This window comes from Dermacentor silvarum, chromosome 4, assembly GCF_013339745.2.
Source record: "Dermacentor silvarum isolate Dsil-2018 chromosome 4, BIME_Dsil_1.4, whole genome shotgun sequence".
Classification (NCBI taxonomy): domain Eukaryota; kingdom Metazoa; phylum Arthropoda; class Arachnida; order Ixodida; family Ixodidae; genus Dermacentor; species Dermacentor silvarum.
The window spans coordinates 111,657,986-111,680,825 of NC_051157.2; the positions used below are offsets into that span (position 1 = coordinate 111,657,986).

Below are 22,840 nucleotides of genomic sequence, written 5' to 3' on the forward strand. Positions count from 1 at the left end.
CTATCGAAATCACCCCACCTAATTTTCTGCCGTCCTCGACTGCGCTTCCCTTCGCTGGTACCCATTCTGTAACTCTAATGGTCCACCGGTTATCTACCCTACGCATTACATGGCCTGCCCAGCTATCAGCTATCCCCGTTTGCTCTGGAAGGTATAGCATACTGACAAATAAATTTCGGGGGGGGGGGGGGGGGGGGGGCGTAGGCACGTGATTGGTATGCCACCCCCTGGTTACTGCACTGCGGTGTGCAATCGAGTGAGTCGGCGTGCCCCGTTGGGCCGTCACCAGTATACTCTCACGACAGGAGTTGTGATTACTTTTCATGTTGTGTTAGTGCGTAGCGGAACGATGTGTCTGTCAAAAGCACTTTACGGGGAACGAGGAAACCGCGGGGGAGGAGGAGATGGTGGAGCAGGAGATGGAACGGTAGGATAGTGTTAGACTTTTCTCATTCAGTGACATTACCCAATTCTACGGAAAGTCGAGATGTATATATCCACCTCCTATAGCCCAAAATTGGACAGGTCTCAGGCGGTTGACTGGAGGCGCCTTCAAACCAGAACGTACACGAACCCGGTACATCTTAACCGCATGTTTCCGTGATTATACGCTGAGGCCAAATGTAAATTATGTGATGATAGAGGAGCCACCCTAGAGCATATGCTATGGGATTGCGAAATTGTTCAGATGAGAATCGCCGTCCCCCCGGATGAACTCGGGGTGCGGTGGAGAGCCGCACTGACTAGCTAAGATCTACAGGACCAACTTCGGGCCATCCAGCAAGCCCGCGGGATGCTACCGAGAGACAGGGTTTCCTTGCTGCCCCCGGCGCGGCCTAGACCCAGGCCATCAACTTGCAGGATATTCATTAAAGTTGTCTCACTCACGCGGAACCGCCCGTCTCACCGCCATGTCTTGTTCCGCCTGAATATTTTCTGAAAGCTTCTAAATGGAACAAGGAATGGAAAAGAACATATAACTTTAAAAGTAGTTCTTCGTCAGAGCTATCTGAGTGACTAATGTGCAATCTTTTACTTTTATACACCATCTAAAAAAGCTCTTAAACTGGGTTTGCTATGTCCGTCCGCACTTTCAGTGCCGCCGTCATCTTCCGTCCGGCCACCTCGAAGAAAACCAAACTATCGCCAATGGGGATCCAACTTATGCCGCTGCGACTATGCAACCTAAGCACTGCGCTGTCGCGCAGCGACAGTTCGGCAATATATTTATTTATTTTTTATTCATATATACTGCAGCCCCATTTGAGGCTATAGCAAGAGTGGAACACATGTACAAAAGAAAAAAAATCACTGTAAATAAATTTCCGGAGTTGTACACGCATGAAATGAGCGCATTGAACCGCACGAATATAAAACAATAAAATCGGTAACGTGTCTAAATCGACAAATCGTGTCTAAAAGCTGGTCCAGTGTCGACGAACTCGTGCGCAATAGTCAATGGTTCGCGGCAAAAAAAAAAAAAAAAAGTATTTGAATGAGTTAGTACGCTGAAAAAAGTACGTGAGATTAATCTCACGGAAATCGCTTGTCCTAGAGGGCTCAGCCGGTGTTAGGTATTTTGTGTTAGTCAGGCGACGAGAGCCACTTTTTATACAATGCGAAAACTTTAATGATTCAACAGCACGGCGTGAGAAGACGGGGTGAGGCCTAACGAAGACGAAAGTTTAGGAAGGTGAAGAATCACGGTCATAGTGGCGGCAACTAAATCGTATTGCTTTATTTTGTACTGACTCCAGTTTGCCAAGTATGAAACTGCTTGTATGGACACCAAACAACAGCTGCATATTCAAGAATGGGGTGAATGAGTGACTTATACCATGTGTTCCAGCTAACTTTAGCCAAGCTATTCAAGGAAAAAAATATATATTATATATATATATATATATATATATATATATATATATATATATATATATATATATATATATATATATATATATATAGGAAACACGGTGCGAGAAACAATTATAACACCTACGGTGTTCGGCAGTCAGATATCTGACGACCGAACACAGTTAATTCTTGAAATAGTATCTTGCATCCTGTTTTTTTTTTTTTTCCAGTCACCCGTTTTTCGTTGAAAAGCTTGGTTCACGTTAGCTGGGACACCCTATAAATAGGGTTGTTCGTTTTCAGGCTTTATATTTATTTTATTTATTTTAATGCGGGGGTAAAATCGGGTGCTACTTTTCAAGCTGATAATCGGGGAGAAATCGGTTTTTTTTTGTGGAACCATTCCGAAATTCGTTTTTTTTCGGGTTAAATTTACCAATCTACTAAGTAATTCGGGATTTTTTTTCTCTTGGAGGTTATCACGAGCTCCTTAACGCTAACGCTTTGAAACTACGGATTTGTTTCAAGCTAGTAATCGGCGGGACATAAGGGTTTTCTAGCAAATACTCCGAAGTTAGGCGTTTGTTTAGAAATTATTAAGTAATAATGACAGTAAAGATCATTGGTATCTTCGAGGAAATGAAACATTTTATTCGCGAAAAGCTGGTCATCGATTTTTTACACATCCTCGTTAACATACACATAAACTGGATGCGCAACATGTCGGTCTCCATCCGAGACCTGTCCGATCTTTGATCGTATCTCAGCGCGTTGAGAGAAAGTTCTCTCGACATCACAACATCCCATTCGCAAGGCACAACGATGCCAGTGCAGTATTCGCCAGCCTGGGGTAGCGAGCGGTAGAGTCATGGCAATACTCAATGAGTTCGACAGCTGAGTTAGTGGGGCTCGCTTCCAGCGAGTACTGGTTAAACTCGTCATGGAGCGAATCCACGTAGTCGGTAACGGAAATGAAGAGAGGTCGGTAGTCATCAAATGACTGGGTCAGGAGACATTTCTGGAATGGATCCAAGACGACTCCCAGTTTCCATAACGTTAGCTGGTTTTCGTCTTTCTCTGAGACGTTCCGTTTAACAGTGCAACTCAGAGTTAGGCGCGCTCGTATATAGGCGGTTGGTTTGGAGCCGTGTAGCGTCCACAGTGCTGCACACAACTTGTGAAATGAACTGTAGGTCACTGGAGTTCACTTAAGCCAACAGATCTGACTCCATTGCCCCGAGGCAGGGTAGCTAGCGCCAGTGGCGCACCGAAGGGGGGGATTAAGGGGTTGTACCCCCCCCCCCCCCCCCCCCCCGAGTCCGACTTAACCACCCCTCTTTGTTTAACCCCTTTTCTTTCCTTGCGCATTTGAGTACTGCAACTAAGCTGTAAGACGCGCAATCGTCTGCACACTCACAAAAAGCGCATTTTTTGACAATTTCCCGCGAGGACATTGAAATTAGTGCTATTTAGATGGTATGGGCAAACTGTCCCCCCCCCCCCCCCCCCCCCTCTGGCAGAGATCCTGGGTACGCTACTGGCTAGCGCGGGTGCACCGCAAACTCCGTGTAGCGTAAAAATAAATAAATATAAATAAACAACAATAAATAAATAAAAAAATAAAAAGTTGGTATGTGGTTTTGGAATTCGGGGAGAAATCGGGTATAACCCGATTCTCCTGAAACATGTTCGGAGTGTAAAAAAGCGGATAAAATCGGGTTTTACCCGAAAACGAACAACCCTAGCTACCTATAAAGATTCTGCTTTGGCTGCGCGACGCAGACATGTAGCACCCGATTTTTTGTAGAGGTTTGTTAGTAACAATTCAACCCAGGACATATTATTGGTGAGGATGATGTCAATATATTTATATTTCTCAACACTAACGGTAAGCCATTCAAGAGAGAGAGAGAGAGACGGGTTGGGAAAGGCAGGGAGGTTAACCCGAAAAGATTCTGGTTTGGTATACCCCGCACTTGGGGAATGGAAATGAAAGGCGAGAAGAATATCCCTGTTTATAATCCTTATTCCTCGTGTGCTACTCCATTAGTCAGCCATCTTTTTTGATTTTGGATTTCCAGACCAGCTGACAATGACGGAACAGGGTAAGTGCCCCTTGTTATCCTTTGCACATGTAGCGATCCTTGCAGATAGCCAGTACAAGTACCTGAAGCAATACTTTCCACCAGGACCACACGCGCCGTACATAAGACATTTGAGCGGGGCGCAAACATCAGATATTCTTCCATTAGTTTGTGACACGCCAGTGGACACCACACACTTCATCATCAATGTAGGCACTAACAACCTCAACACACACAACGCCACGGAAACGATCGAGTCCATGAACGACGTAATACGCACCATACAAACAGCTCGCCCAAACGCACACATAACCGTGACAACGGTTGCTCCCCGTCTACAAAACAAACACCGACCACTAATCCACCAAACTAACAGGCTCATGAAACACAATGAGGAAATCAACAAACTCAACTCGTTAATCTTTAACTTAGAACGCGTCCACAACAACGTCTACACAATGCACCACGCAGAAATACACGAAGCACCGCATGAACACGTAGCTTGGGATGGCTTCCATCTAAACCGCAGAGGAATACATCTAGCTTCCGAACACATCAAATCCTTTATTAAGGACAAATACAGAAAAACACTCTGTAAATCCAACCCTACCGACAGTGCCACCCCGCACAACACAACTGCAACAGTCACTTCAGGCACACAGACAACTCATTGTGAAACGAGCCACCGCGCACACGTTATTCCAAAGACTGAATCAACGGCAGTGCAAACAGACACAACTGTTACAGACAACACGAAATCCATAACCGACGCATTCACACAGACACCCACACGCTCACCTGCACACGCAACGGCAGTACAAACAGACACAACTGTCACAGACAACACAAAATCCATAACCGAAACATTCACACAGACACCTACACGCTCGCCTGCACACGCAAAGACTCAAACAGAAACAGAGGTGGAACTAAGTGAGGCATGCGGAAACAAACCTGCCAAACAGAAGCAAACGACACGCAGATCTACCCGCCAAAAGGCAAATAAATGACAGTCATTGCAAGTTAATAACCACTCTCAGCCACGCAGTACAGAATTTCTGCAGGCTAGAAAACTTACCAAGAAACGTGTGAGTTACACTTTCCATCTGAAAACGTACACAGACTGCACACAGAACAATATAATCCCCAAGGGACTAACCCTGAAGGCTATACCAGCTCTAGGAACACTCCCACCCCATCATCGTGCAAACTGGCAGACAACATTAAACAATGCCTCCTTCTCACTTTTGAATATACTCACGGAACACTGCGAAGAACAACTGGAAAGTTTTAGCCATAGACTTCAGAACATAGCTCTGACACCGGATGAGACGAAAGATTTAGAACAGTACCACGAAGCACAGTCTCGAAAACTGGTTCAAAAACAGAGGAAGAAAGCGAACTTCAATCAGAAAACAACCTTCCAGGCAAACGGCTACCTCACGCCAACAAAAGGGAGCTCGAATCTACAAATACCAGACGTGGCTGAAGGCTCCCCAAAATTAAATCAGTCTAATGTTGTAGACATTTCAAAAACATTAAGTAGGGAAGAAATAGACGTACTTAGCAAGGGCCTAAACTTTTGTCCCACGAACAACACAATAAATGAATTTGAGCTTCACAAGGATCTTTCGGAATTTTCCCGACGAATGCGAATAAGACATTTTTTTCGCCGACAACAACGTACCAGACACCGGGACGATCCCACTTAGAGCCCAATCTACTTGGACTCCTGAACCAGAACAAGCCGTAGAACTCGACCTATACCTTAAAACTGTCACTAAAGAAATTATAAGCCAATCCAAGACAGCTAAGCGACCTAAAAACATAACTTTATCAGAGAATCGTATCATTTCAAATCTTAGTTGCCGGAACGACATTGTCATTAAGGAAGCAGATAAGGGTGGAAGTATAGTTATTTGGCCGATAGATAAGTACAAGCACGAGGCTTACAGACAGCTAAACAACCCTGAACATTACCGTAAGCTAGACAACGATCCGACGTTACCATACACACTGAAAATTACCAACAGGCTGAAATCACTTTTGGATGATGAATTGATAACACCGTCAGAATTCAAATTTCTTAAACCAAGCAACAAAGCTGCAGGACGCTTCTACCTCCTTCCGAAAATTCATAAAATTCCACCCACTGAACTTCACACCGCTAATATCCCAGGGCGTCCGATAGTATCGAACAACAACACCCCGACAGAAAGCCTCTCCACATTTCTTAACCACTTCCTTGGTGACTTTCCGAAAACACTTGCGTCATTTGTACAAGATACCCCCCATCTACTCAGAATTATAGAGGACATTAATACAAAAGGCGCACTACCGCAAAACATAATTCTCGCAACACTAGACGTCACGGCCCTGTACACCAACATTCCAATCCCTGATGGTTTAAACTCGATAAAAGAAACGCTGTCCAAACACAATGCACAACACTCTATTGAAGTATACATGTCTCTTCTTGAATAAATTCTGACATATAATTACTTCGAATTTGAGGAAAATTACTATATTCAAATACATGGGACAAGTATGGGCACACCTTTTGCACCAACCTACGCGAACATATTTATGGGTACTCTAGAAACGGATTTCCTATCTCGTTGCACCCACAAGCCCCACACATACCTACGATACATAGACGACATATTCATAATATGGGAACATGGTCAGGAAAGCTTAGATAAATTTGTAACTTTCCTAAATTCTTTTCACACAACAATAAAATTCACATCGGAATCTTCAAATGAGCGCATAAACTTTCTGGACACAACAATATATATTGATAATGGGACACTAAAGACAACGCTGTATAGAAAACCTTTTGATAAACAACAGTACCTAGATTATACAAGCCACCATCCCAGACATTGCAAACAAGGTATCTTTAAAGGCCAAGCCACACGACTTCGTCGCATTTGCGTTGAAAACCATGACTACATAGACAGACTCGATCACCTTAAGGAAACCCTATCAAGCAGGAACTACCCGAACACTGCCCTTCAGAAAGCCTACACCGCTGCAACCAAGCTTGATCGAGCCAAGGTCCTCAAACCCCGCCCTAAGATCACAAGGACAACAACGCCTCTTCTTACTACTAAATTCTCAAACGCACTCCCCAACGTGAACAATATCCTCAGTAAATACCACCCAATTCTCACCAGCAACCAGAAACTTAATAAGATCTTTCCCGACCCGCCCAGAGTAGCCTACAGACGGAACAGTAATTTCAAGGACATTCTTGTACACGCCAAACTAAGGACAAAGACGAAGCCAACATCCGGTCCCTGTGGCCGCTCCAGGTGTTCCACATGCAAACATATTCAATCTACTACTACAGTAAAAAGTACAGCGTCAGATTACATTCACAAGGTAACTTCGAATTTCACCTGCACGTCAAGCAACGTAGTCTACTGTCTAGAATGTGCCGCTTGTAACAAGCAATACATAGGTGAGACTGGACAAGAAATGCACACGAGACTCAACGGCCATCGCGCAGATACAAAACACAATTTACCTAAAGCAGTAGCCAGCCACTTCAATGAGCACGGCCATATATTTGATGAAGCAAGACTCTATATACTACAAAAACAATTTTCGTTCACCTCGCGAGAGAAAATATACAGAATCATACCTCATACACAAGTTTAAATGCCTGCACCCGACAGGGATGAATTTATCACGTGGCAACTTAGAATCGCTAAAAGCAGTAACATAAACCTTAAATTGTTATACCATTAACAAAGGCGCAAAACAAGTGAAACCTCCAGCTAATCTCGATGCTCAACCTCACCTATTCTTCCATTTCCAGTTCTTCCCTGCCTCTCGCCTACCACTCAATTTGTTATCCTCCTCCATGCTTTTACTCATTGATAAACCATACGAACGCTTTTCCAGGTACACCTGTCCCCTCCGTGTTTATGTTTCAAATTATATTTCTTCCGCTGTCACTCTCCTGTGCCGTTTTTTCCCCCTCAATCTCACCTATTCTTCCATTTCCAGTCCTTCCCTGCCCTACCACTCAATTTATTATCGTCCTCCATGCTTTTAGGCATTGATCAACCATGCGAGCGCTTTTCCAGGTACACCTGTCTGCCCCCATGTTTAAATTTGTAATTATATTTTTTCTACACTGTCACCCTCCTGTGCCGGTTTTTTTTCTCCACACAAGATCCACACCGAGAGAGTCCAAAATCCTAGACGCGAGGTACCTTTTCGGCGCCTTGACCACCCAGGGTCTCGCCAATTCTGTATACCGCCGCGACGACGCCTACGGCGAACTAGTGAGGCTAACGTCCCTTGACGGACCAAGCTGCTCCCTGTCAACCACAAAATTACCCGATGCCTTGATGCTACGCTACTCAAGTCATGCTTTCAACTCGTATTGTCACTTGCACACTGACCGGCTCTTCAGGGACCCCAAACGCACGCCGACCACGACACCTCCGAACGCTCACTCTCCTCTCGCTCCCCCAACCCCCTCTGACGTTTTTTTTTTAATGTTTCATTTTTTTCTCTTTTTTTTTGCCGCTTTCTCGCTCTCCCGCTCTTGTCCCCTCGTCTTAGAAACCGCGCCTAGCCAGTCAAGCGCCAGCGCTCATTTTCTTTTCAGTCTCTCCCTTTACAGCCAGCCACAGCCGACATCGACGTGACGTCACTCCACTAACCCTTTAAAACTAACCCGCCGAGGATGACGAGGCCGCCTTTGACGAAGATAGGTCCTCGTATCGAAACGTTGGCCAGCCTTTCTGAGGCACCTTATCCCTGTTTATAATCCTTATTCCTCGTGTGCTACTCCATTAGTCAGCCATCTTTTTTGATTTAGGGGAGAGAGTAAGTCATTCAAACTGTATTCAAAGACAAATGGTGAAGAGGTTCTGATGAGGGACATTACAACAGCTTTGCGAAAGTTAATGTTCATTTTCCGTGTGGTGCACCATGTGCAAAATCAGGCAAATGAGTCACGCAGACGTTGATGGCCTTGAGGTGATTTGATTACATCGTAAATTACTTCGTAATTTATGCGGTGTTTCGTGAGCCGCGCGGATTCCGAAATTGGCGAATTCTGTGCACGTACTCGGAGGCCCTTGTGGGCAGTATATACCATAACGGACGAAGACGACGTAAGTTGCGTGCATCGAGAGAGGGGAAAAAAAAAGAAAAAGTGAGAAAGTAAAAAGATGATTGTTTGATTTCCGAATCAAACTAAAGGTTACCGCAGAAACTGCGGCCGCTGAATGCCATAGGAATAGTGAAAGTATAGTCAAATAGATTTCCAAATATATTGCATTTAAATGTATACATATTACGCCCAGAGGAAGAGTACATTTCGAGATTATGCACCAGAAGGCAAGAAAATATTTAGCGGGGGAAAAAAAATTGGAGGACGCTTAAGCTTCGCCTTTAAGAATGGAACGCGATAGCATTCAAAGATCCCTGACTGCTTCTAACGCTTCCCGGCAACTGCAGCTTATGTAACCGTAATGTTTACCGGGAAACGCTGGCGGCGAACGCTATGAACGAAGGCGAGCTTTCTGGCCTCTTGCGTGGGCCGATCCCAGAGGTAGTACACAGCCGCGCTCAAAAAATTGCATCATCTTCAGGATTCTGTTATTGCTTCACAATTTTGAATCTGAGAAGATTTAACATTAAAGACACGCGCTGCCGGTGTTTTGTTTCCTGGCATTTGTGAATGACAGGGCACGTGGTCTGTCATTCTCAAAATTCCGAGGAATGACTATGTCAAGAATGTAAGACAAGGTATGAGCAACTATAGTGATAGAATGGTGTGGCAATATAACCCGCACATCGTCATTGTCATCATCATCAGTCTATATTTATGTCCACTGCAGGACGAAGGCCTCTCCCCCCAAAATAACCCGCATATACCGCATGTCATATATATATATATATATATATATATATATATATATACCTAAATATACTCGTATGTATACGGCAATTTTCGCTCACGGAAACTCCGCCGACACCGGCACCGACACCGGATTTTCTGCGACACGGGGCCCTTGACGCTATCGCGTTAAAACGTGACACGGCGCCACCATCCGACCACAGCCATTTAAACCTTCAGACGCCGCAAAGTTCTCGCGCGACAGCACGTTAATCTCGGAAAGCTGCACTCAAAAAACAAAAAAAAAGTTTATACTCTTTAAGGGCGTACCTTGTCCTCAAAAAAAAAAAAAAAAAGAAAAAAAAATATATATAATCGTCATGTGTCTTGCTTGCACTCCCTGTTTCGAAAACTCTGCGCTCGCTACTTTCCCGTTAAGAATGCTGTATGGGCTATATGTAACGCGCATGCGCAAGCTGATAACGCGCATGCCGTTCGTGACCTGGAAGTACCGGGTGCGCAACGTTAAAGAACGGCAATGCGGGCAAGGTAGATGACGATTATCGTTGTGGGACAAGATAAGCCCCAAAAGGCGTAAACTTGTTTTAAGGATGTTGTCTCAGGGCTTCCAAACGGTGTCAGAAGGCACGAAGCGCACAAACAAAGACAGCATCAGACTGTGGCAAGGCCACGTGATGGCCCCGACGATGGTCTTGCTGTCTTGTTTTTTTTTGTTTTTTTTTGTCCTTCGTGTTCTCTGGCACCGTTTGCAATGACACCGCGAGATTCAGATCGGTAAATTTAACAACTTGCTGCAGGAACCATGTGATGAGTACGTTTAACTGCCTCCCGTTGCCGAGGAGTTAAGTAACTTACAAATTTCATGGTTCGACATCGTCATGCCTTCTTGGCGTAGAAGAAGTAACCTTTCAGTACTCCTATGCGGACACGCATCTACTTTTTTTTTATTTGACGCAGGAACGTTTTCTTTTTTTCCCCAAGGCCTCCCACCGCCAAAATCTGTAACGGAACTGCAGTCATGCCACTTCAGGCATGACTCGAGTCCGGGCACCGGACCCCGACGAGCTCTTCTCTGCAGTCTAGGACTATACCGTATATCTTCTGCGCTGCCCCTCAAGGCTCTCCTGGCACATTTAAATTTTTTTAAAAATTCTTTCTGCTTTCATTATGATTGGGCACAGGCAGAGTAAACGAACCCTCATCGAGGAGTACGAGAACTCTCGAATCTGGATTTAGATATGAAATCAGCAGTTACGCGTGGCTGTTGTTCAGTCACGTACACAACATACTCTTCAGATGAAATGGTGCAGTCACGCGAAATTTCGTCAAACGTTCAACTCTTGCTGCCATTTACTTCGTTCCTTTCGCTGTACCTCTATTCTTTTCAGCCCAGAAGAATTTCTCGTTGTGTGCTTCTCATCAAGTTACTGTAACGGTATGGTCAAAGAAACTCGTGTCATTGTTTGACATTTGAATCTTAGATCACAGGTGAATTACATCGGGTCGTCTTGAAAATGTCCCATCACGCTTATCGCTTCTTCGTTTGGAGTGAGGGTGGGAAGGTAATCTGATTCGGTTCTGGAATCGAAAAGTCATTGCGCAGACTTCTCTGGTGAGCGACAATCCAGTTAAAAAGTGTTTTAAACGTGCTTTCAAATCTGTTTTAGAATGTGTTTTGAAGCCTTCGACGTACATGTTCGCAAGTTCTGCCTTATTAAAGACGATAGTCTTTCTTGGGGAACTTAAACGCTGAAAATTTGGTCTGTCTGTCTGTCTGTCACCCGATTCAGCCACCCGGCCAAAGTTGGACCACTTGCTTACCGCCCACACTACTTAAACTGGTACGGCTGTTCATACTTGTGAACGTTATCGATCACAAAGTAAATATTACGCATATCTGAGGCGCAACATCACTAGGTAAGTATTAGGAGGTGTGTTCCTTTAATAGAAAATACATAGATACGTAACTCTAAAGACCCTAGTTTCTTAAGCTGCGCTGAAAATGCCATGCTATGCGCGCCGACGAACGACGTTCCCCGACTGCGCGCCGACGAGCGCCCTCTGCCATGGAGGAAGGAAACCCTCTGCACAAGCTCATGTTTCTCGATGTATTGCCAGATGGCGTCCATGTCTCCCGCAGCGCCTCCTCAATTTTATCAATGCCAGCCAGATACGGCCGATTCAACATAAAGGAAGCGCTGTCTGAGGCAGGGCAAAACATAAATGGCCGCTTGATGAAATAATGCGGTAAAATGAAATCTGTTCAAACAAACCTTCATGCCAGGGCGGAAATGGAACGAGAACAGCATCACGGGTGGCCGCGGATAAGACCAGCACTCATGTAGTACGGCCGGCAGAAGACTATCGTCTTTCGACGACATTTGCAGCGAAGCACGCAGATACGCGGCAATTTTTTACTTTTGTGTTAATGCTGAGTATTCACAACCCGAGAGAAAAGTGTGCAAGTGCTTGCATTGAAAGAAAAGCCGACACGAAAAAGAAAAGGAAAAAAAAAAAAGGAAAATGGAAACGGTTCAAGTACAGTGCGTGTGAAAATCTCAGAAGCGGGGTCTCACCGCTTCTTGTTGCGGATGATCTTGAGTGCGACGTGCTCCTTGGTCTTGTGGTCGTAGGCCCTGATGACCTGGCCGAAGGAGCCCTTTCCGATAACCTCCAGAATCTCGTACCGGAACGCGATGTGGTCATGCATCACCTGCGCGTCACACGAGGAGGGAACGACATGAATTTAGGAAACAAGTAGTTAAATAATTTTTTAAACTTTATTTTGTGCACAATGTGTGCCAGTGCGTCGTACTACACGCTACCGCTGCAGTTGTTTTAGGGGGAAGCATTCTTTTCCCCTATGAAGTACGATTCCGCTTACCTTGTAAAAGCCTCCGTTTTATTCATCGTTTTATTCACTCGTGTAATTAACGTAGCGCTACTTTATTTCTACGTTATAATCATATAAATTTTACAATTATACAATTATTTTGCTGACGTCGTTGACGCTACGGGAGAGTATTGCCCTTGCCTACAGGAGTCTCCCGTAGGCCTCGTGATTCGGCTTAATTGACGAGCTCTAGCACATTTACGTGAACGCCATCACCTTCGTCTCACCTGTACATACCGTGATCATATATTTTCTTGTTTCTTTTTTTTTTTCATGCCGACCTTCTCTTAGGGCGTTTCTGTCCCCCCATCCGTTTCCCTACGCAGAGTAGCATGTAGGCTCCTATATACACGCCGGCAGAATTTTCTGCATTTCAATAAAGCTATCTCTCTCTCTCTCTCTGTGCCGTATACGCCGTTACGACCATACATATATAACAGATTTTGCTGCTTTTGTGCTTTCTGAGAACGTCTAGTTTGTACGAGCGCCTTTGACTCTGTAATACTGTCCGTGCACGTCTATATACCCCTCTCTCTCTCTGTCCCTTCTTTCTCTTCCCCTTCTCCCTTCCCCCAGCGTAGGGTAACCATCCGGACGGACTCTTGACTGGTTAACATCCCTGCCTTCCTTATATCCCTCTCTCTTTCTGTCTCTTGCTGTCAGTCAGTGGATATGCTTGTGCTTGCGTTCCCCTGTAACACGTATACATTTGCAGTAATGTGTACGAACTGTAAGCAATGCTGTTTTACGGGCTATAGCTGCCTGCTGGATTCTTGATCCATGCAGGCTGCAGCTGGCCACCAGCGCAATACAAAACTGGACAGACGGACGCAAACCACGCGCTTGATGCCCCAGCGTTTGCGGCGTGTCTTTTGCGTCTGTATCGTTTTAGATGCGAAGCATCTTATGCTCGGGGCTATGTCCCTCCCTGAATCCGCCGTGCGGCGTCCACACCCGCACTGCGCATGTGCATCCTCCTCCCCTCCTCTCCTTGTCTCATCTCCTCTCCTCTCGTCATTCCTCCTCTCCTATCCGACGCTCCTCTCCTAGCGCTCGTGTTCCTAAGTTGCGGTGCGCGTTAAGGAAGCCGAGGCAGTCAAACTTATTCCGGAGTTCCTTCACTATACCGCATGCCTCGTAATCGGATCGTGGTTTTGGCACGTAAAACCCTTGATTTTTTTTCTTTCTTTTTACAGTTGCACCTCATTTTGCTCCTTCTTGCTTGCCCGCCCCCACCGTAAGTTCATTACAACTTAATAAGTGGCAAGAAGCACTGACGAAAAGTGAAGATTGCTTTTTAGGATAGTATGGAGTCTCGGACTCCTTTTACAGGGCGGATGCCGAGTGGAATACGTCAAATGGGATAATTAATTAGGATAAATAAATGAGATACATAAAAAATAAGCCAAAATAATTACTTGCGGAGTGCGTTTTTATCACTCGCTTGTTATAGGCATCACTGCAGTTCCTTCAGCGCAGAAAAATAATCATATGAGCACCGTTTCTTATTTTTCTGAGCCACGTCCCCTTACGGAACAAAGAATTCTTGGACCCCGGTCCCAGCCGACGTTACATCGAGTTCCTCTAAAGCGAGCGCGTGAAAGACTGTAATCGCTGTCGGGCGCCTTCCACGTGCTTGTGCAGACATCCTTTTCTCATCATTTCTACTTTTTTCCCTTCTCCCAGTTAACGTCTTGGCTTCTCTCTCCCTCTAACTTAATTTAATGCGAATATGCATCTGTCATATATAAACTGTATGCACTTACCCAACATGCAAAGGTTTCATTTTGCTGGAGGACAAAAAGAAAAACTCGTGCGTAATTTGCCCTGTGCCTCAGTTTCGACTGATATTTCCTGCTGTATGTGTAGCTGCATGTTATTTTATATTTTATTAAATCGGTAGTAAGGACATGCTGATAAAAAGCGGCATAAGTGGAGTTGTGATGTAATGCGTAAAACAGATAATCGGCGGTCTTTCGGGTAACAGAATAGATACTAAGGAAAAGGAAACAATGTCGAAGACGGCAGATGATTATAGGTGATAGGATGATATTGCGGAATCAGCGGGTGTATGATGGAGCTGACGAACGCACAAGGGTAATTGGCGATCGCTGAAAAATGCCTTAGTCCTAGGTATGAAATAGGCTGCTGCTGACTATTATTATTATTATTATTATTATTATTATTATTATTATTATTATTATTATTATTATTATTATTATTATTATTATTATTATTATTATTATTATTATTATTCTAATAATGGACATGTTGGTGCCCGTAAGTGGCGCCCGGTGCTCCTTGTCACGCAAAACTAATGCCATTTGAGTGAATGAAACACGGAAGAAAACAATAATTATTCTCATGAGCAGAGCGCTCCACATATAGTCCTTCGCCACCCCTGGCTTGAGATGTTTGAATAGTATCGCTAATACAAATATTGCGGATATTTCCATACTATCGCATTGATGTTAATACGAACGTGTTCACGCGGCGCAAGCACACACCATAGCTGACGCACATCACACGTATTATACATATATGTATAGTTTACTGCGGAACGGGAGCCTGGTGGTTCAACAGCGCGGCGACTTGCACCGACCCACGCGGCTGCTATTCAAACTGAAGTCCGGGTTCGCTAGAACAACATTAGCACGCTTGCATAGAAGTTTGAGTTCGTGACAGGGAGTGGGCGGCCGCAGTTGCTCCAACCCGCCGGCACAGCATCCGTGGAAGTCGTGGGTGCATGGCCGTGTCGACAACTTCCACAGATGCCGCGGCCTGTCTGCGTGGGAAGACTCCATATTGCCACGTTGAATATATATAGTCACGGTGAAAAGACAAACACTGCCGAAAGGTGAGCTCAGAATCTAAGCTTTTATCGGTCGAACCTATTATATGGTCAGAAACCGAAGCGGTCGCTCAAATCACAACGAACGTTTCGCAGCGCGCGTCATACAGGGACAACAGGATTGGACACTCACGGCACTGCGATGTGCGATGTCCGTTCCTGTTGTGCGCGTTTGATGCTCCGAGAAACTTCAGCAATGCGGCAGAAACTAGGCGAACGCTCAATTTCGCTGAAATCACAGCGATAGCGGCGACCTCGGTCGTCGAATCTATATCATGGCTCAAGCCGGTCCGGCATTGAATTTATACACGCGTCGCCGTTTACATACCATGCATGCGCTGCAGAAGCAATCAATGTGCACGTATATAGATTCGAGAATGTGCGGCCACTGGGCCACTGCGAAGTTACAATTAAAAGCCACGTCCATTACACATTGCACCCTCCTATAGTACATCTGCGCATGTCAATAGTTGGGCGGGGACACAGCGTCCGATTTGGATCTGGACTGGTATACGCACTATTGAAAGAAGACGAACAAGAAAAAAAAAAAGCCCAACACCGCGATGGAAACTTGTATAGAAGCAGGGCGGTGGCTTAAGCAAAATGCAAACATTCTTCTATTAATTGGTCGATTAACTGGTGTTCTTTTTTTCGCGCAACGACATACAGACGCATTCATATAGCAAACGCCGAGTATAGGAAGAGTATAATAAGCCATGCATTGTAACAAGGAGGTCAAGGAAACACATGGTTGAAACATTAATTAAATCTGTAATAGGAATCAAGTGATCTTTGCCTTACGTTATAATGACGCGTACACATTTATAAGCCATCAAGACTTAATAAAAAGGAAACAGAGACACCGTGGATGATGAAGTCTATCAGATGTATAGGGCGACGTGTCATTCAGGCCGCGCTGCTGTACTTACGCAATTAAAACTTGCTGGAAAATTACATTGTTACTTCGCATCGCACGAAACAAAACGAAAACAAAGAAAAGAAGAAAAATACAGAGAGAAAAACGAAAAGAGGCAGAAAGAGGCTGCAATGAACAGCACAGGAAATTCTCGTATGATATATAGGTGATACAGGCGCTTAAGCCCCCCGTCATGATCCGAGCATATTTACCGTACCGAGACGCATCAACTTCAGGCCTTATTCTTCGCCCTCGTTCGGATCATCGTTTCCCTGATTTTTTATTATTCCTTTCTTCTTTCTTTTACCTTTTGACAGTGTACGGGTATGACATCGAAACCATATAGTGCGTCAGGCTCTCTAGAGACTCTGATCGAACCGACAGCCCCAGGGGAGTTGCGCAGATAGATTCCTCGAATCGATTTCGGGGCGCTGCACGATGCCCGCAGGGCTCGCGTAGATGATGGAACAAACAAACAAACAAACAAACAAACAAACAAACAAACAAACAAACAAACAAACAAACAAACAAACAAACAAACAAACAAACAAACAAACAAACAAACAAACAAACAAACAAACAAAGAGACGTTGTCCCTTAAGACCGAGGTGTTGTCATCGCGCAAGCACTGCAGTCATTCACGCACTCGCGTGGCCTGCAGAGCCACAGGCGTAATGGAGACGCTCACACATTTGGCCGTAGAGGCGAGCGAGCGAGCGATCGAGCTATGACTGTGCCAACCGCGACTCGGATGACGCGATCGGTCATTCGCTTTCGTGTGCAGCGTGGTCGTTCCGCGTGGCACCCGATTTAGTGTGGTGATGCGCCGTCTCGTTGGTGGTATAGTGAGGAATCGTTGGTCATTATATGGGGACGTCTGATGAAATAGAAAGAATTTTAGGACATAAGTGGCCCTTCCCCTAGAGATAGGCGCACGTCTCGACTATACAGCTCGAAGAAAGAAAGAAAGAAAGAAAGAAGGAAAGAAAGAAAGAAAGGAATAAATAAATAAATAAATAAATAAATAAATAAATAAATAAATAAATAAATAAATAAATAAATAAAAGGCGTGGTAAAAAGCCCTATACCTTGCTTCCCCGACACATGTCTCTAATCTTCGGCCAATCAACACACGATAAAACGTTTACAAACGTATCATAGCAGTTCATTCAACCTATTATTATTGATTTTATTTGCCTTTAATTGACTTCCAGCTTTTAGAGGCTATGGAACGCTATGCAATTAAGGCTTTTTCAAGGACAACGGGCCGTTAATGAGCTGGGTACCGAGTACACATTTTTCCAACTCGCTGTGTTATTAAAAGACTACTGACATGACCTTTCCAACTTGTAATGCCTTTCCTTTTCTTTTTCTCGAAATGAAAACACAAATCCTCTAAAGCCTACAGAAAATACTGGCAAGCGTCAGCATGCCCTAAATGATTTACTATAACACTTATTTCTAAGAACCCGTTTCGGTTTAGGTATCCAAGAGGTGGATTCGACATGACGTCATCAGGTATTGGCTCGTTCGCTGCAACTGCCGCATGCGGATCGCAGCCAGAAGAAACGCGCGCAGCATTTTGTAGCGTTAGCTACACTGGCCTAGCCAAGCCCGTTTCGCGCGGCACATCAAGAGCCGTGCTGCGCATGCGCAAGGATCAGTGATGTCACACGGCTTGCGTACCGGAGCCACCGGAGCCGGCACCTCTCGCGCACTCCGCCGCCGCCGCGCGCGACTCACCGCCGCCGGTCTGCGCATTCCAGAGGAGTGACGTCGTAGCCGTGGTAGACGCACTGGCGCCGGCGCGCGCTCGCTGTGCAGTCGCCGTTTGACACTGCGCTGGAGCCGCTGCGCTTCTGACTGGCGTTTGTGTGTGTCATTGGAGCAGCAGTAAGCATGACAATCAAGCTAATCCTTGACAATCTAGACAACCAGGAAAGCTAAGAATAATCAGCTGAACCTTTGCTAACGCTACGTATATCCTGGCATAGCCGAGCTAAGCCACTGCAACATTTTTTTAATGAGCAATGTCGTAAAAACCCATCCTTATTCTTACGCAGCGTGAGCAAATCTTTCTCTATGTCGTGACTTCATGATAACGTCGATGACGGCAGGTCAGCATTTCGATATTAACTTTAGTACCAAATCAAAATATCTTATATCTCCCAACTTTCACGCTTCCTAAGTTCCATCCCTTTATGTGTGACAAGCGTGTGATAGAGTCGATACAACTTCTAAAGTAAGTGTCAGTGCCTTTTTTAATGGCCATAATTGAGTTTATGTTGTTTTTAGGGCACAAACACTTATTCCGCAGAACAGTGCCATGACAATGTTTAGAGCCTCGACAGGTCTACACGTTCCCAGGCTTGCGCGTACCGATTCTCACGTAATTAGTGCTAACCATCGTAAATTGAAGCTCTTGAGTCGCTGGCTCGTATTGGCTAAATTTTTCTTACCTTTTAAGTAATGAAATAGCGCTACGGAGAGGGGTTTTTACCAGTGGCGCTGAAAAAAAAAATGAGGCCATCTGGACTTTTTAGCATAACCGCAGCAATGGGAAGCCGTTAGCCTTGCTTCAACAAAGCGTTCTGTCTCTGACAATGAGAGAGAGAGCTAACCTCCTCGCACGACAGATAGAAGCGATTTACTCCGCGCGCTCAGAAATTGCCGACGACAATTACGGGCCATTCCTAGGCTTTACGCAAAGCCATTGAGTTCCGTGTATTCCTGGGCACTGCTTTCTTATTGTGCTACAGTCGTTCTTTCATTTTTGCTCCACTGCTGTTTGGAGAACTGTGTAACTCTTAAGAAAAGTCACAATTCAATCTTTCGTCTTATTCAGCCATCTCTTTCAGAACTAGAACATACAACAAAGTCCATCCGTGAGAATGCACGAAACGCCAGTTTATAGCTAACTTGCGGTATGTATACACGACATGGGAAAAAAAAAAAAATATCGCGTGCCAGCACCAATGTTGTGGCGACTCAAAAGGTGCGCCCGGAATGACGGCTGCTCGCACCTGCGCCGCGTGCAGACAACGTAAAATTTCCACGAAACAGAGGACAAATGGTGAAGGACTTCGTGAACCAAGTCTTTCAGCGTGCCAGTCAGCCAGTCAACTTCGCCAAACGCTATAAAGAGTCAAGATCCGAAATGTTATATACATGTATTGAAAAAAATATTACACAGCGCGTATCTTCAAACTCGACTTATCTGCGGTGTTTCAGTGCGAATAAGAGCACTGCTTATGGAATACAACCTTACGAAGCGTTTGTAATAATTAACGATGATGTGTCGGGCGCAGTCAAGCAGTTACATTGAAGCAGCAAGCCGTCGTCATCACCATCACCATGCTCATCATCGACATCGTAACGTTGTTCTTATTCGGTTATTCCACTTCAAGACAAATAGTTCTCCCAGCGATCTCCAAAAATCTCTGTCTTGAGTCAAACGACTCCACTGCATGCCTGTGCTTTCATATTCCCCTCAGACCACCCGATCCTGTGCCGAAATCAATTGTAATTCGCTTCTCTCGGCACCCATCCTGTTACCCTTCTAGATTACCGGTCATCTCCTCTAAGCATCACACGACCTGCCCGATTTCATTCCTTCTCCTAATCTCAACAAGAGCACGAGAACACGTTGCCACGTGTGCCTCCATAGCGTTCTCATGTGCAGCTATAGGATATGCTGCGGCCATCATTTGTGCTATTGGTTATCAGTTGTTGCTATCAAGCTATCAGTTTGTGGCAGCTGTCGATAGAGCAGGGCCTGTATTCACAAAAGCCCTTCACAAAAGCCCTTCGTAGAGCAAATTGCAGCCAATTCGAATGCTAGACACATTATTAGAGAAAGAGACCAGCCAATGGCAAAAAAGTACTTACGAACAAACAGCTTTTTGAATACGGCTCCAGATTTTTGTCTATAATGCGATGTGAAGTAAATATCGATTCTACCGTATGGAGGGCTTCTCGCACACGATCTCTTGTTTACTAAATACAGAGTTCTAAACAACAACAACAACAAAAAAAAAAGTGTCTGCCGCCGCGATTAAGGCTGCATAAAGTGCAGACACGTCGCCTTTTCTTGAGGCGAAAATGATTTGAACGTGACCACTATTCGGCGGAAATGGCATCGATGATTACAGGCGTTCGAAAGCCTATAGCTACTTTATATATGCACATCACAAAAATAAGCAATACGCGTTTGAGCGGTTTTTGTTTCCACCGAGAGGCAAGAAAACGGACCAGCACCTTAATCAGTATTCATTGAAGACTCTGTACCTGAAACCTTCGTAACAAGTGGGTTCCAGGTACCTGTTCCAGGTATAACGGTAAGCATATGATCTGCATATCTCGCAGTTTATTGCGAAAAATGCATGGGGGTGGGGTGGGGGGCTTTTTGTGAATATCGACTGCGCATTCAACACCTGCATTGACATTATATAGTATGCAATTCCGGCACCATTATGGAATGATTTTGGATAAGGTGAATTGCGCGGAACGTAGGATTCCATGTAAGGATTGCTGGAGGGCACACTCAGGAACTGCAGTCGCTCAGACAACACGATAATCATGCTGTTTCCTTTTTCGCTTGACTTGGCTGTGGGCTTCGTGGATAAAGTACTTTGTGGCATGTTTGTCATTTGTCTATTAGCAATGCAATGCCTCTTTACGGCCTTTCAGTGTTTAACATTTAGAATGCCTTAAATGTATCATAGGATTTTTAGCATAGAATAGTGACCTTTATCTGAATAATGATTTTTTAGAATAGTGACTTTTAGTGCATGCGCGTCCGCATATATTTGAACGATATTTGCACTATCCACGGGTAACTAGCCACGTTGTTTGTCTTGGCGCGAACTAATTTTTGGCCTTCCGATGTGGCGTTATTGACGCGTTCCGTGTGATTAATTAATAGTTCTACGCAGTTCTCAATAAGAAGCAGCGGATATTGCAAGAGAACCGAAATCTGGACAAGTTGGTATACATTAACCTTCAAAACACAGCGTCAACAGACAAGATGATGTGGTAAAACAGCGGCGGTGTTTAAATTCTATGAACATTTCGAACAAGCGGGTAATTAAATGCTATAATACTGTCCATCTTAACCACTACGTTTTGCAGCGCAGCGATTTCGTGCCTGACCGGCAAGACAGCAGGGTGCGGAGACTCCTACCATGTTACCGACGTGACCCACGCGGCCATGAATTACACTTTCTCCGGGATCGGCCCGCTTTACTCGGCGAGAAAACCGAGTGAGCAGGCGCGATAAACCCCGGAAAGAAGGCATTAAAAAAAAAAAAGAACACGTCGTTTTACTAAAGGAGTTATGCGCTTCAAAGTATGTATTTGTTTCATTGAGGATATTTACATACTCTTTCTTGTTTCATTACCTAATTTTGTAGAGTACAGAGCCAGTCACCCGCACAACTGTACGGGTATAATACTATATAAGCCGATTGGTTATGTGACGTGTGTCCTGTCCTGTGTATGAGCTATTTGGCAAGACATCATTATCAGCAGCAGCAACAGTCGCAGTCGGCAAACTCTGGGAGGATTCGCAAAGAGAGCTCCGCTTTAAGATAGAAGCGATAGCGAGACAGACAAGAGATAAAGAAGAGAGTGAAGGTACAGCAATAAATAACCTTGATGTAGGAGCCGGTCTCGTCGTCGTATCCGCCGTTCTGGCCGACCCCTTCGTCGTACTCGATCTTGCTGGCGTTCAGGCCCAGGTACCAGATGTCGCGGTACTGGGTCACCTCGGTACGCTCGTAGGTACTCAACCGGTTGCCGTAGTAAAGAAGGGCCTCTGCAGAGTGCGCAGGAAAAAGACACAGCGTTGCGTGATTAAGGGAAGCAATAACGTCCAAAGGCGCTTCCGCAACACAAGACATTCTCTTCGCACCGCTCGAAGGTGTGCAGAGAAAGCGATTGAAGAAGCCAGTTCGGTCCCTCGCAATCAATCAATCAATCAATTAGAAACACGGCACCGAGATATTATGAGTTCTAGCACTGGGCTCTGTCTCTGTCGTTACGTGTTGAGGCAGGCAGTAGCAAAGCCGAAAGTTACGACGCCAGCCGATTCATTCACTTTATTAAAAGCACGAGCGATCGATTTGTTCTTCTGTAACATTAATGTGCAGTGGATTACCACAAAGCATTCCTGCTTAGTGCCCGTGAATACACGCAAAGTGCCTCGAGCAGCCAGTCGCGCACCAATTTTGCGTGTATTCGCGGGCTCCTTTAACGCTCGGAAAAACACTTTTACGTAGCACGTATTGAGCAACAGAAAGCTGTATCGGGAGTTTTTCATGTTAGCTCTACAATTTTCCCATTTGCAATTTTCATC

The 22,840-nt window shown here is 45.0% G+C and overlaps 1 protein-coding gene across 1 annotated transcript in view; it reads right to left on the reverse strand.

Moving 5' to 3' along the window:
- Nucleotides 1–22,840, reverse strand: part of LOC119450500 (dual specificity tyrosine-phosphorylation-regulated kinase 4-like) — a 220,713-nt gene that overhangs the window by 27,525 nt on the left and 170,348 nt on the right. Inside the window, exons 4-5 of the mRNA XM_049665926.1 lie at nucleotides 22,137–22,300; nucleotides 12,402–12,538 (exon numbers count right to left, since the gene is read on the reverse strand). Coding sequence (XP_049521883.1) covers nucleotides 12,402–12,538; nucleotides 22,137–22,300 — 301 coding nt within the window. The remainder of the gene's footprint in view (nucleotides 1–12,401; nucleotides 12,539–22,136; nucleotides 22,301–22,840) is intronic.